The sequence below is a fragment of the Tyto alba genome, unplaced genomic scaffold (genome assembly GCF_018691265.1).
Source record: "Tyto alba isolate M040663 unplaced genomic scaffold, T.alba_DEE_v4.0 Super-Scaffold_40, whole genome shotgun sequence".
In the NCBI taxonomy this organism is placed as follows: domain Eukaryota; kingdom Metazoa; phylum Chordata; class Aves; order Strigiformes; family Tytonidae; genus Tyto; species Tyto alba.
The window spans coordinates 39,905,514-39,921,258 of record NW_024881316.1 but is presented as its reverse complement, the minus strand read 5'-3'; the positions used below and the strand labels follow the sequence as shown (position 1 = coordinate 39,921,258).

Sequence of the window (15,745 nt, the reverse complement as noted above, 5' to 3'; positions counted from 1 at the left end):
GCTCAAGGGAATCGCATCAATTTTTACTCTGAGCCTGGCTGACAAAGATATGAACACTTAATTAAGATTTCTTTCATCTCATGAAAATAGCCCTGAAGATCTGAGCCTGACATGAGAGCTGCCAGTGATATTAGTGAAGGCAAAGTGTCCAACTGCAAGATCTTAGTTGGAGCACTTGCCCTCACAAACCATTTGAATTGAGAATGGAATCTAGGTGTTTCCAAGCCGATGCCCTAACTCAAGCCAGAGGCTCCTGCTTTCTCTTCACTCTAGTCCTGTGAATGCCTCTTTCACATAGGGCAGACCAACAGGAGGGAGAGCCTCTCTCAACTCCGCAGGAACAATGTAATCAATTCAGGCAGAAACAGTTGGCTTAGGCTTCCCAACGTGCCATCTGTGAGAAAACTGATTTTTTAAATGACTGATTACAACAAAATGCACATTCCTTTTCTATTTATTTACATGCATGCATGTATATTGATTAAAATTAGTCCATTTTTGCTACATTAAATCAGAGTGTTGATAATTAAGCATCTGTGCACAGGGCTGAGAACATTAAGAGCACTAAAGAAACAAACAATAGTTTATAATAGGATCATTAGAGCAGTCTTAGCAGCACTCACAACATGTTTATTCAAAAATGAAATATGCCCTAAGGAAGTAAAATACCAATTACGGAACACAGGGGATTTAAAATAAAAAGGTCAGTTTTAAAGCCTTTAAGTAAATAATTTCAAACAACTCAATGGCAGCTCACATTTCAAAATAGACTAAGTAGCTAAACGATAAAAATGTGTTAATTGTAGGGTCTGGAATATATCAAAAGGGCAAGTACAGTTATCCTCATTACCTTCTCATTGTTCAGAGTGAAAAAAACTCGGTATCAATACTGACATATGACATACATCTTGGGTATATATGCACAGCAAACATTTATGGTTCTATGAGTGTCTCAAATTGGTTGTACATGGCCAAGAAGTAAATACTTGCAGCTGCACCAGGGTTAAAATAAACTGTGTGCAGATCTGTATCAACAGCTCAAGTCTGCAAAAACTACCAGCTGCTTGGGTCAAAGGTAGTTTATAGGTCCTGGTCCGTATGGGAACAGGAGACTTTGCAATGAAGTGGTGAAGCAACCTCTTATCACATACACAGGCAGCACTTTGATTTATACCCATTATTTCTAATTAACACACATAGCTGGCAGCACCTGCAACTTTCAGTGGGCCTAATTAAGTATTATTACTCTCAAACAGGGACTTTGACACACAAAAAAGCAAAGTATTTCCGTGGAGTGAAATTCACCTCTTCTGTTTACCTTCTTATCACGTATCCTCTTAGCGTGTAACACACAATATTAAGAATTTAATCCAAGGAATTAATGTAAAAGAATATCAAAAGCGTTCAAGCGAATTAAACCCTCTACAATACTGGCTGAATCTCAGTAAAAGCTGTGGAATGGTTTTAGTATCTCAAAGCAGGCCACTTCGGATTCAACTAAGGAGACACCTACTCCATTTTTATTTGGAGGAAAAGGTTGCCGCTGGACAACACAGTTTTTCCCGTAGGGTTTTGGCCGCCTGCTCAGAGGCCACTTCACCCTGGTCAACCTGTGCCTACATCGCGCGGGGAGGCACCGCGAGCTGCGCTCCAGGACAGCGGGCGCCTGCCCGCCGGGGCCCGCCATGCCGAACGGCTCCGGCGACAGCGAGGACCTCGGGCCCAACATGGCGGACAACGGGGGCACGAGCCCTCACCTCAGGTGAGCCCCGCCCCGCCGCGGCAGGTGAGCCACCGGGCGTTGCACCCAGCGGTGCTACGATTGGCCCGCGGGACCGCCAATCGCCTGTTGCCGCGGCAACGCGTACGCCCTCCCGCAGGCACACCCCCGTGCTCCCCCCGTCGACGGCTGATTGGCTAGAGCCGCGGTGACGTGAGCGCGGGGGTTTTACGGCCCTCAGCTGGAGGGGAAGCAGCTGGAGAGGGCGAGCGGCGGGGCTGGAGGCGGGAGGTTGGCGTCGCTGCTGCTGCCGCCATGACGTTCAAGCGGAGCCGGGATCGTTTCTACAGCACCCGTTGCTGCGGCTGCTGCCATGTGCGGACCGGCACCATTATCCTGGGCACCTGGTACATGGTGAGAGACTGGCGCGGGGGGCGGCCGGCGCCGCTGAGGGGGCGGTGATTTGGGCTGTGCGCAGAGCGCATGCGTGGGGGTAGGGGGGGTGGGTTCCGCCGTTGCCTAGCGTGGGCGCGGAGTGGGCAGCGCGCATGCGCGGCGGGTGGGCGCGGGCGGGGGCGCTGAGGGGGCGGAGGGGCTCCCTCTCCCCTCGTTAATGAGGCGGCTCCCCGGTGGGAGGTAGCTGTTGCTCCCCCAATTTCGCTGCTGTCCCCTGCGCTGCGCCCTGCGGGGTGACCTGCACGAGTTCCCTGGGGTCACCCGGCGTGGTTCAGGCCCCTTTTCCTTCCCGGGGTCTGTTTCGGGCTTGCCAAGCCTTGTTGTCCTTTGGCGGCCTCCCTTGTTCTTCTGAAATGAAGCGAATGCTCAGGGCATTTTAATCTGTGTCTCTGAGGAGTTGTGATACTATTCGCTTCCTGGTATTGAAGGGATAGAGACTTTTATATATTTCAAACAGTATTGTGCCCTTGGTAAGAGAGGAGATGCTAACATCTGGGGAGACTGGAATTTGGGGTATGTTGAGAATAAGATGGTAAGATGTGGTTCCCCTGAGTAGTGTGTAACCTCAGAGAGGAAGATGAGGGGCTCCAAAATGAGCATGGCTTCTGCTAGTTAAAGAGCTTTGTGAGAAGGGAAGTTTGTGGTTATTCGGTACTCTGTGTTCTCAGCATAGTGGTTGAGGAGCAACACAAACAGATTTGGCTTCCAAAACACCTCTTGTGTTCTGGTGGGTGAGTGCTTTGTCTCTGAGAGCTGTGGTGGTGAAGCTGAAATATTAGTGATAGTTTTGAACTAGAGTGAAATAGAAATGAGAAAACAGTACTAGCAAGTTACGGCCTGGAGCCTTAACTTCCCTTAGTTCCTTAAAGGACTGAGTTCCCCTTTACTGAAGTAATTTCCTCATCTTTCCTTCCCCTTACTCTTACGGGCAGTAACAATGTAAGGATAGTTTTAAAAACGTTGCATCATAGCTTTTTTGTTCTCCTGAAGCTGTAACGAAAACCTGTGTTCACATTTACCCTTCTCCAGACTCTAAAAATAGAGACTGCTGAATTTTTATGCTTTGGTGTGAAGAAGCTGTGCACAGAAACTGCTTTCACAGTCGTGGGGATTTAAGTTTGAGAGTTTCATGGTTTATCTTCAGCAAGTATGGGGAGGTCCTTTGTTTTTTTAATCTCTGTCATTGACAAAAAAAAAATGTACAGGCAAACAATAAAATGGTAGGAAAAAGCAGGAGGGGGGGGTGAGAAGTGTAACAAAGCTCTAGGAAAGGGATAATTTTTTTCTTTTGTGAAAAGAAATTTGGAAAAAATGTCATGGTGTTGATTAAGTCCTACTGTTAGTTCATGTAAAATAGAAAAGTAAGGTCTATTGCAGTATTGAACATCGGACTTGTAAAACTTCCAGAAGTTTTAAGCTATGCTGATGGAAGGAGATCAAGAATATGCTTCTGGTACCTCAAGTGAAAGTATAAATTATTATGAGTAAGGAGATGCTCATCCTTGTTATGAAACAAATGCACCATCCTGCCGTCCCCAGTTTTGTTTCCTCTTCACAGGAGTATCTAGAATCCCAGGAACTTGGTGGCGACATGGGTCAGGGATGTGTTTTCTGGCCACATACTCAGTAGTACTTCCAGCTTCTGCTTGTATTGTGCATGTTTCATCTTTCTTGCCTGGATGAAGCACATCTTCCTAATTTCTGAATCGGTGCAACACTCTGTAGTGATTGTGGGTGGTGAAAAGTATGCGGGTCGCTGATAAGGCTGATGGCTTCAGAGGTGGAGTGGTGTCTGGGGCAAACTGTTCTTCAGATTTCCTGTAACTGCAATGGATTCAGGCTGCTAGAGGGAAAAATTTAGCTGAGTTCAGGGTAGCAGGGTGCGTGCAAAGTACTTCATAGCTGCATTTTTCTACAAACTTTATCAAACAGTTAAACTATGCACTGAAAACTTTTATCCAGTTATTCCTAGCCATCAGCTGGGAAAACGTGCTAACTCTCTAAAGTCTGACAACTGTTAGCTGTTTGAGCTGAAATAAGGTCTTACCATGAAGTCTTAAGTGGTCTTGCCTAATTCTTTAAATCGGAATTCAACTATAATTCATACCTACTGAAGGTAAAGTACAATTTGGTCAGTGAAAATTAAACCTACTTTTCTGCTGACAAATGTAACAAAAAAAAAAAAATGACCTAGGGTATGTCAGGTTGTTTAGATGTGTTAATTCACCATTTAAATATCTCACTAACTTCAGTCTCTCAGGCACTAGTTTGTGATAAGTATTTCTAAGCTAATTTAATAGTCTGTGTTTGTAAGTTACAGTGGGACAAATAGTAATAACTTTGTGTGGCATGGGTTTTTTTTGTGTTTCTTTTTGTGGGGGGAGGTGTTTTTTTTGTTTGTTTTTTTTGGTGGGAGAGAATGATTAGTTCAACAATAGCTTTGTGTTACTGAAAATCTTGGTCAGCCTGTATTTACTGGATAGTGTCCTTGTGCTGTGCAGTCCTGAAGGAATTTGATACCAAACATAAAATGGAGTCTCGTAGCAATCTACTCCAGATGTTTTTGTAAGATAAGAGTTTTGGCTATTTAATATATGTGCATTTTTCTTATGTAACCATCTCTTTAGGTATTTTCCGATTTCTTGCTTATTTGTATACTCTTATATCTTGCACCTAATTGACTTGCGTCCTCACTAAAACAGTTATATTGCTGCCTTTGTGTACTTCAGTGGGTCTAGAGAGAACATTATCTTCCAAAATGTCTGCTGTTGATGCTGTGTGATCAAGCTGCGTCTTTTAAGCATGTTTCAGTCTCTGTGCTGCTAATGTTTCTGATAAATAGATAAAACTGTATTTGCAAAAAGATGAGTTAAGAACATTTTTAGCAGAGTCATACTTGAGTTCTAGGACTAATATAGTTCGGTTTACTCTGCAACACCCACTACTGTTCTGTGTAGGAAGGAAAAAGAAATCTATTCCTAGTTCCATAATTGCTAACATGTGGCTTTGAAGTTTGTTTCTTCCTGTAAACTTTCTTATTAGGCACAGTGCTTTCCAGAAACAGGAAACATGAACACTCCACTGGCAAAAATCAGATCAGAGTTCAATAAACAGTCTACAAGTAATAGCATTGTTTTGGAGGGAGTGGCTGTTTTATACCGGCAGCAAACTTCAGAGATAGAGTGAAAATGCTGCAATTGCTACTGGTTAGCAGGAGGGTGAGGATGGTCTCTGGAGTTGTTCGTTCACTGAACAAGATTTCCAGAAATGAAGGAATGTAACTGGTCTCAATCTAATCTTGACCATGCTAGAAGCTCTTGAAGTACCCCATTTAAAATGATTCTTTTTGGTTTATAGTATTTGAATATAATAAAAAACAAAAAGCCCATCTTGGTTTGTTCCTTCGGGAACACGTTTAAGGAAGAATACTGGAAAAGTGAGAGGAAGATGAGAAAGTGTAGTAGTGCAAGGCAATTTCCCTCTTCTTTCCCACTCTTAAAAGGAAATAAGTAGGATTTCTTGTTCATGTCCAAGACTTTTAGTCACTCAGTGCTTGGGGAAACCTAGGCTTCATGTTCAGGCCTCCAGAGAGATGAAGCACTTGGATGATTAGGCATTAAATCTATACCATAGAGATAAAACTCACTAATTAAAAAGCTAATGCTTGTTATAGTTCCACAGTCTTTTGAGTTCTGATCATATGGGGAGTTTTGCTAAGTTAGTATTTTTATTCTGTCTCACTGGTCCTAATAGATTGGATTCGGAGTGACTCTTTATTTTTCTATTTTGCTTGCATACCGTTTCAGGTTGAGAAAATAAAGCTTGAATACTTTGAACTGTACTCAATAACTAGAGAAAATACTAAGGACTTTTGTTTGCTAAATTAGAACTGGATAGGATGAAAATTTAAAAAGTGACAGATCTAGGATCACAGTGTCAGAATTTCGAGGTATTCAAATTCTTCAGTACTTCTATATTAATTCAAATGTTGCTTGCTCTTTATCTTGAGGCAGATAGCCTATCATGGCAATTAAACTCAGTGCTGAGTAATACTATTTTTTGTTCTGAACTTTATCACTATTTAAGTTAAAATTATGACTGTATAAACAATAAATGATTTAGCTGTAATTGAACATGTCTCTTTGTTTTATGAAGTAGAAATCAATGTTTTGACTGCCAGATATCTGAACCTTGACATAGGCTTTTTAAAATGAGTATAGAGCAGGAAGTTATTTTCCAAAGTATAGGTTGATACCCCTACTTCACTCACAGAGAGGAGGGAACAGGTTTGAAAACACATTGAGAACAGAAAGCCAGAGTAGAGAAGAATGAAACAGGATTGATGAGAGAATATAGTATTCTATACATTTGAAAAATGGTGAAGCAAAATAAGATCTAGACAATTTGCAGATGAGCAACTTGACAGTTTGGCCTCTAGGAAGTGTCTTGTGAGGGGGAAAATATGGTCATTTTAAGGCTAAAGATATTGGTGGCTAAACTTAGTTCTTCAATGCCATCGGTACTAGTTACTATATTTTACATTCCAAGGAATAAAATCAAGAATACAAGCATCTGAAAGTAGCTGGAATTTCTAATAAGTTGATGACATGATAGTATTTCTACAAAGCAATCAGCTTTGATTTCAATGAAGAGTTCTTTTTAGCAGAAAGTGTGAGCAAGCTTATTCCTATGATATCTAAACTATAGGGGGAGGAAAAAACCCCAACAATCAAAACAACCCTCCCCCCCAAACCAACAAACAAACAAAACCAAAGCAAAAACCAGACCAAACCATTTCAAAAAAACCCAAACAAAAAAAGCTTGCAGGAACTGTGAGTCTTAAATGTTTAAAAGCATTTCTTGCCTTAATCAGAACTTCAGTAATTGTGCGTAGAAAGTAATTGTGCACTATTACTATCATTGACTCCTGGAACGAGGCCAGTAAAAGAAGAAATATCTGGCAAATATTAAGTTGTGAGAAGCTGCAAACCAGTTTGTTTGTTTTTTTCTTTTGAGACTAACTGTAAAAGATCCTGCTGGTGGTAGTGACCATACTGAATACCGATTGGAAAATGACTGCAGCTTGAAAATACCATCATGACTTTTTTTATTACGCAACCTTTTTTCTTTGGCATGTCTCTCAAGATATTAGTAACAGAAACTGTGCCCCTGGAAATTTCGAATAGGTTATAAATGCTGTGAAGGCAACTTTGCAGAGGCTTAAGCTACTTTTGACTCTGAGCTCTTAATGTTACTGAAAGTATTTCTGGTATGTACCAAAATGGGGAAACAGTAGTCTTCAGTGGCAGTGTAAGGAGAACGGGTAAGCACATAGCCAGTGCTGACAAATTTTGGGGTTCAATCTTTGTGTGAGATTTTTTTAACTTCCTCTGTGTTTGTGTAGCCTTTCTGGTAAGGACGGATGAGATTTTAACAAATGATCTAGGAATGGGAGGGAGACAGTTCTCCCTTGCTTGTAACTGTAACATGGGAGAAACCAGAAGCAAGCAATGTTTGAGGATTTGAGCTGTAGTGGAAGTTTTCCCTTGTACAGTCAGTGTTTACTGTGTGATGCTTACACATTCCCTTGTACAGCTTGCCCCCAAGCACTGTTTGAGAGTAGGGTGCAGTACCTTATTTGTGCATTAAATTAACTCTGCTTTTTTTTTTCCTCTCGTAGAAAGCAGTAACTTCCCAGATGTTCCTTGCTGTGTCTGTTGTTTTACCTTTTCCTTTCTGGCCTCTTTTAACTGTTTCCAGTTTTCCAGTTCACAAATCTGTGCATTCATCATGCAGCATCAGTTTAATTATGTCCTTTGAATCCCTACAAACTCTATCCATCCTCATAATTTGCAAAGTTATTTAGTTGTGATCCATTAAAACTAGCAAGTGTCCAGTGCTCTTCTAGTTGTTTCGGTAGTGGTTTTAACTAAATCGGCCCAAAATTTATTCATAAGTTGGGTTCTTTTATTTTTTTTTTTTTCTTCTGCATATAGTCAAAGAATTTATTTCTAACGGAACTAAAAGATTTATTACTGTGTGCTTAAAAAGATCATAGCTTTTGCAGTGTGAATAACCTTTAGGTAACTGTGATCTTTCTCAGGTGGTGAACTTGCTGATGGGCATCCTGTTGACAGTAGAAGTGACTCATCCAAATATAGTGCCAACTGTTGATATCCAGTATGAAGTCATTGGAAATTACTATGCTTCTGAGAGAATGGCTGGTAGGTGTATAACTCTAATGTCTAATTAGAAAATAAAGCATGCAGTATCATGGTGTATTTGCCTTATATTAGTGTATAATATATGCATACAGCTTTTAAATATGGTTTTATTGTTTTCTGAATTTCTCTTTAATCTGGGATTGAGGTGTTCTACAAGAACTAAAAAAAATTTTTTATGGAATATTATTTTTACTTTATATTAATCCTAAGCATCTTAAACAATAAGATTTCTAAAGATTGCTTGGCTGCCTAATGCTTTGGGTGTGGAACATCTCAGATTCACTTTCTGCATAAACATTTGCTATCCTTGCTGTGCCAGTAAAACAAAAAGCAGAAAACTGTTTTTAAAGACTTTTGGGAATTTTTGGTGATCCTCGTAGATTTAAGGAAAGAGCCGACATCTATTGTTTTGAGTTTATTAAGAGGAAGACCATGCCATCTTTCTAAAAAAAAAGTAGAAGAACTGGGATGCCAAGTACTGGAGTGAAACCAAAGTATTTATGTAAAAAGTTTGACATGCAGAAGAAACAGGAGAGAAAGCATCATCAGCAGAATTAAACCTACTTTCCACTCTGTTATAGATTAAGTCTATGATGTGTACAGGTGTAATTGATGTAAAACTTTTGTCTATATTGATTAAGCTTTTTAACTGTAGTAGGACATGTAAACTTGTGCACATGCTTTGTTTTACTTGTTAAATGTTTAGAAATGTTTAGTGTGGCACTTTTAATGTGTCTCAGTCTGTATTACGCTAAAATTCAGGGAGGTCTAGATCAGTCTGGAGCGAAGATAAATAACATAGCACAAATCTGGGTTTTGAGAGTTCTAGTTTACAGTCTGTGTTAATTGTTTATGACCTGAGTTGAGGATCTGTCAGTTCTGACCTGTGACTGTAACTCACGTTTGTTAGTAATTAAATTAGTGGCAACAAGGACCAAATACTTCATAAAGCCAAGATATTAAGTAAAATTACAGCAGATATCTGTAAAATGTCGTATGTTCTGTAACAAATGTTGGTGTACTTGCTAGCCTTACGCTTACGTGACTGGGAAATGCTTCTGAAGCTGAAGGTGCTTTCTACACTCTACTGTAAAATGGCTATCGTGATTTTTGACTTAAAGATTCTTGTTTCCCATGTTTGGGATATGGGATAGAGAGTTTTGTGTGCATGAAGGGATACTACAATTTTGATTGTGCATGTGGATCTTGTAAGTAACAAATTCTCAGAAGAAAACCACACTGGTTATTGCTGAGTACTTAGGGTGCTCTGATCAACACAATGCATTTCAAATATTGGAGGGGGCCTCCTTGATGCCATCTGTGTATATAGATACTATTATCTTGTACTAAATTGGGTAGGGTATGTAAGTGTTTCTACAGTGTATCTTTTTAAATCAGTTGCAGACTAGAAAGTTATCATTCTCAGATCATATCTTTCAAGCATGGGAACCACAGAAATTTGGCTTTAATATTGTGAAAAACGTGAGCTTACCACATCTATAGACTCTCAAGCTGATTTCTTTCTCTAAGTTTAAAAATGTAAACTGTGTTTGCTGTAGGAGTATAATCTAACTCCTGGAAAGCAGCTGTGCTTCAGTCATCAGTAACTGTGATGCACAAGGAGAATCTTTATCATTCTGTTTCCATGAGTGTCTTGGATTCTGCTACCATTTGGCTTCTGTTCAACTGTGCCTTTTCTTGTAAATAATGGGATACCTTCTACACAGTGATTTCCTGTTTTCCTTAGTGTTATTGAAGGAGCAGTACTGCTCTCACTGCCAGCGACTGAATTATATAATCAAACGACTTTAAAGTGTAAAGGTTGACACTGTGCTAGCTTCACTTACAATTCTTTCCAGTTGTAAAGTTAATCACTTACATACTTTAGCACTGACATATATTGCAAATCAGCATCATTATGTTGCATTGCTATCAAACTATCTCAGGTTTCTAATTGGTGTGCCTGAGCTTTATTCAGGCTTTTGATTGAGGCAGAGGGATTTTTCCAAATGCCTGCTGGTTTTCTTGAACCAGATCTTTTTCCATTAGGAGACATCTGAGTTAGTTCTGCTGCTGCTAGTTTGCACAGATGAAACACTTGAGAACAGATGGTTGTAATGGTTAGAGCTTGGGTACCTGTCAGTTGCAGTGTGACAACTTCAGGAAATGACTGATGCTTATTGTTTTTCTTTTAATGCAGAAAATGCCTGTGTTCTATTTGCTATCTCCCTCCTCATGTTCACAATCAGTGCAATGATGGTGTATGGTGCAATCGCTGTAAGTATATTTATAGTCCATGGTTTTAAACTTGCTACTTGAATTTTTAACTAAATACCTTACAGACTGCTGCTTTTTTATTTTTCTTAGCATCGTGTAGGCTGGCTGATCCCATTTTTCTGCTACCAACTCTTTGACTTTGTGCTCAGTTGTCTGGTTGCAATCAGTTCTTTAACCTACTTGCCCAGAATCAAGGATTACCTGGATCAGTTGGTAAGTGTTTGTTCAGCTCAATTATATCTTACATTTGAAATTAAACTGGTTTAATTGGATAAATGACTGAGCTATAGTTACCTTCCTGTGCATAAGGAGGAATTCAGACTGCAGTAGCCATAGGGGATAACTGCTAGGGTGGTTATGAGAGAGTTTATCAGATGTGGAAGGGCCAAAGGTGTCATGTTCCCTGAAAGAAAAGCCAGGAAGGGTAAATAAGGAATTATGATGAGAATTGTTGGTTTAAACTCTTTGCTGCATTTGCACTTGAAAGAAAGATGTTTGTAACTCTTTAAGCAATGTAGTTCTGTGGCAGGTTTGCTACTGCAGATTAAAAATGTGTTGACTCTTACTTGGTGGGGAAAGGAAAGAAGAGTATAGGTAAGGATAGATGCGATGCAGGGTCCTACAGCATTATGGGATGGAATCTGAGATTCTTAGGGTTCCTTTTCACGTTCTATATGGCTCTTCTCGTTTTGCAACAGTACCTTCTAAGAAAACTGTAATGGAGTTTTCATTAACACTACCTGTGTTTTATCTCCAAGAAGTCTCAATGGCTAGAATGCACTCATCAGTTAATGGGGATCACAAGCATTTCCTGACTGGGGTTTTGTTCTGTTCAAGTAGATATTTAAAAAAATCCTTCTTAAAACAGACATAAAAAAATGGATTGGTGTTGGAGAGATACTTTGTTACTGTGTTAGGGAAAGAGAAGAGTCTGTAATTTGCAGAAGTTCTTTGCTTTGCCTTTTCTCAAGTTTGGGGGCAGCTTTTCTCCTTTTTGCTCTGCACACATGTATGTTACTGGTTGGACTGACAGGAGGTAAAGGAATACTAAGTCATTAAAGAGTTGTAGAGGACCATAAGTAAAAATGTTGTGCTGCAGCTGTTAAAAGGGAAGTGTCATGGATATCTGTATTAGCATGAGATTAAGGAAGTGACTAGGGACATAGACAGTACAAGGCTTCTGTATAGATAGACTTTTTCTGTAGTGACCTGTTCTTGCAGGATAGTGGCAGGGTAAAAACTGTGCTTTGTGGGAGGATAAAGAAGCAGCTAGTGAGAAGTTGAACTTTTCATTGTTTATGGGGGAGTAGTTTACACAAGAGTTTGTTTCATTTGGTGTGAAGTTTGGGTGTCCTTCTACCGTATTTGTGACTGCAGTGTTCATGCTTATCTCCTCCCCTTCTCTCCCTTCCCCATTTTTTTTTTTTTTTTTAACTAGCCGGATTTCCCTTACAAAGATGATCTCCTTGCCTTGGACTCCAGCTGTCTTTTGTTTATTGTTCTGGTGTTCTTTGCTTTATTTATCATTTTAAAGGTAAGTTAAAACTTAAGCGTATGTCTGAGTTACTAAGATGCTATCAAGCTGAGTTAATTCTCAGTGCTGAATTAAGAACTCGGTTAACTTCCTTGAGCAGGATTGTTAGGATGTTCAATTATGATATGGCTTAAGTCTTACTTTGTGTACTGGTGTCTTCAACTAACTTGTTTGTATGTAGAGGGGCATGTTCATGCAGCTCTTCCCCTCCTGAGTACGAAGTAGGAATGCACAAAGACTTCAAATACCATCTTTTTGCATATGTGGAGATAATTAATATTTGTAATTCAGCTTGTAGCAGAACAATACTGAGTTACTGCATACGAGTTTTCTAAACAAAACTTGTAAAATTTCTCACTGTACCTTACCTAACAGGGTACATGTTTTGGAAGGAAAGATGATGCAAGGAGGAAATGCAAGGGTTAATTCAGAGCTGCATCTTTATTCCTACTGAAGGGTGATATTACCAGTTACTTTCTTTTTGAAGATCTAAATGCAGAGGCATTCATTTGATTTACAAAAACTGTTGTGCAGACAAAACATATTAGAGAAATAAGTTGATAACATACATTGGCCATGGCAATATTCCTTTATTGCATTCAGATTGAATTTAAGAAAAAAAAAATGAAGTAATGGAATAATTTTACTAGTTTTCTATACTTTCTCTAGGAGGAATGCCTGACTGGAGGGAGTGGAAGCTTAATATAGTAGATGATATTTTTGTATTGATTGGGGAATTTGGTACCTTGTGTATAACCATGTGCTAATTTGCCAGTGAAAAGAGATTACTGTTATACAGATTGAGGATTATATTTTTTTATAGTTAGAGCATTATAGTATGTTTTTCTGCAACAGTTAATGTTGACTTAAAGTCCAGGCTATTTTGCTCCACCATCTTCTTGCCACTCCAAGGTGTTTGTTCCCTCTGCTTCACACTGGTAGCTGGACATGTAGTAATGCTAACTCAGGGAGGAGTAGAATTGTGCTGTTGGCCTGACCTCCTTCTCCTGGCAAGTTTGGACTGAGATGCACAGAAGCATAAACCAGTTCAGGATTAATTTGATTAGCACTGCTGAGGCAGATAGAGAGATTAGCTGAATGGATCTGTAAATTCTTTTGTAAAACCTGTGGTTCATCCTCTCTGAATCACTATGATGGCAAAGCTAAATGGGAATGGAATAGGTATGTGGCTAAATCTGTGAAATAGCAACCAGTCCTCTGATACGTATTGACTCAGTTGATTTATGCTCCTTTATGTCATATGGTAATTCAGCATCTAATTTCTGAATTGGCTAATGCATATGAGGTCTTTAAAAAGAGAAATCTTTCTCCTTTCAGGCATATCTAATTAACTGTGTATGGAACTGCTATAAATATATCAGCAACAGAAATTTGCCAGAGATAGCTGTGTATCCTGCTTTTGAAGCTCCTCCACAGGTAAAACCTTTTTGAAATAAAAGGAACCAGCGTCTTTTAAGTTTGAAGTAGGAAATGACCACATCCATATATGTTTACAAACCTTGTCCAGCTTTCTAAGCAAAGACTGTAAAGGTTAAAAAAGTTAAAGCAGCTAATGCTATGGCGGGTTATTTCCTAGTTGCATTCTTATAGTGCATAAAATAGGAAGTTTTATAGAGAAAGTCTTTGTATGTTTTTGTTATAGTAGAGTGAAGCTTTCTGATTACGCCAGTTTAAAACCTTCCTTGCTGCTTTGTAAAACCAAGAGACAGTGGGGTGGAATGAATGACCTAGGGTTAGGTTCAGCAGAGCAGTAAACTACTGTTGCACCTCCTTTCACTTCCTCAGTAGCTTACTAGAAACAGCAGTAAGTTCTTAAAAACATTTGCCTGTGACAGAGGATTAAGTTGCTGATGAGGCATGTATGTTTTTGTTGTTTTTTTTCCTAAAACTTCTTCATTAATATCTTCAAAATGTCTTCTCTTTAGTATGTTCTGCCAACCTATGAAATGGCAGTGAAGATGCCTGAGAAGGAACCTCCACCTCCCTACATACCTGCCTGAAGCAATTTTTATGTTAATTAACATCTGTACCAGCTTCCTGGGGGTTTTGTCTTTTAATCTTGCAAAACTGCTTAAGTAATAGAAATATTCAGGGCTTTAGGAGCAAACTGTTATGTTTAAAATATGTTTGAGAGAAACTTACTAAGCAAAACACATCTGGGAGTGATTTTGTTTGCTTTAATTTTTGTTCTCCTTAACGCTCTTAAACATTTTATTGCCTTAGGGCCTTACACTGCAAGAACTTATGCATGTGACTAACTTGTGGCTTTTAATAATACCAACTGAGCCAATCTGTGATTGAAGTTAGCTACAATTATAAGTGTCTGCAGGATTGTGCCCTTAATTTATATTAATTTTTTTTGTAAAGTAGTTCATAAAGACAATCTGGTCTTGCAGCAAAATGACAGTTTGCCTTTATCCATTTTTTGGAGGGGGAGGGGGTTTGAATGTGGTATATACATGACTTTTTTTACTTTGCACTTTTCTCATATGTTATCTTACCTTTATTGTGTTGGGTTTTTTTGTTATCCTATGTCTTGAAACATAGTATTTTTCAGGAAGAAGTGAGGGTGGCACAGGAGCTCTCTTACAATGTGCTGCAAATGCAAGAAAAATAGAAATGTGTAAGATGGTTGCATGCTTCTAATCGTATATGTATTTTCCTCTTTGTGATAAATGATACTTAAATAAATCTTTTACAAAATGTTTACCAGTGGCCTTGGTTGATCTGTTGGGGTTAAGTGCTTCAGTGTACTATGGCTAGTCCTACATACATGCACCTCAGTGAACACTGGCTTCCTACAGTTGTTCAGTGGTTGGTCTGTGTTCTTCAGCCATCTTCCTGTGGGTGGAGAACATGGGTTTCCTCTAGTGTATAAGCTTATATTGCAGCTTTTGCAGTTCATGTGCTAGGTTGTCTTCTACTTGTCTAATTGCTACTTATATATAAGCTGGGGAAAGAGAATTGTACTGGAGGCTTTTAGCCCTCGAGGCAAATTTGATGTCTGATGAGCTCGGGTGTTGAGAGCAGGACAGACACCCAGTAGGACTATATTATTCACACTGGAAAATGTCCAAAGTTGTTGGACGTATGTTCTAACTCCAGAAATGTTCATCCAAAAAAAAAAAAAAAAAAAAAACCCAAACCAAACCAAAAAAAAAAAAAAACCAAAACCAAAACCCACAAAACAACAAAACCAAACCAATGAAAACAACTATGAAAAACACATATTTACTGTTCCTCCTCTGTACTAAGGGGTAAAAGATAGTTTAATGATCTGTTAATATATCTGAAAAAAAATGGCTTTCTACTTTGGAAGATAAAAGGGATCTGGGACTAAACTCTGGCAAAAAGGTTTCAAATTGCTACAGCATATAGAAGTTGCTGGTTATTCTAGCCTGTTCAAGTATGTACATCCTTCCTGTCCCCCTGACCTATTTAAAAATGCCCCCTGGGATTACTGCGCTATCAGTAATAGTTTTGTTACTTTTCCTTTACCTGAGGTGCCATCAC

At 39.3% G+C, this 15,745-nt stretch overlaps 1 protein-coding gene across 1 annotated transcript; it reads left to right on the top strand.

The window, feature by feature from the left end:
* Window positions 1–1,941: 1,941 nt before the first annotated feature.
* On the top strand, window positions 1,942–14,941 carry LAPTM4A (lysosomal protein transmembrane 4 alpha). Its single transcript, XM_033004550.2, has 7 exons — window positions 1,942–2,134; window positions 8,280–8,400; window positions 10,601–10,677; window positions 10,768–10,890; window positions 12,116–12,211; window positions 13,550–13,648; window positions 14,158–14,941. Exons 1-7 carry the CDS (start codon window positions 2,036–2,038, stop codon window positions 14,230–14,232), a joined length of 690 nt encoding a protein of 229 aa, XP_032860441.1. The 5' UTR covers window positions 1,942–2,035; the 3' UTR covers window positions 14,233–14,941.
* Window positions 14,942–15,745: the final 804 nt, after the last annotated feature.

Coding starts and splice junctions, on each gene's coding strand:
- LAPTM4A (XM_033004550.2), top strand. CDS start 2,036: ATGACGTTCAAGCGGAGCCGGGATCGTTTCTACAGCACCCGTTGCTGC. Junction 10,678..10,767: donor TGGTGTATGGTGCAATCGCT/GTAAGTATATTT, acceptor TATTTTTCTTAG/CATCGTGTAGGCTGGCTGAT. Junction 12,212..13,549: donor CTTTATTTATCATTTTAAAG/GTAAGTTAAAAC, acceptor TTCTCCTTTCAG/GCATATCTAATTAACTGTGT.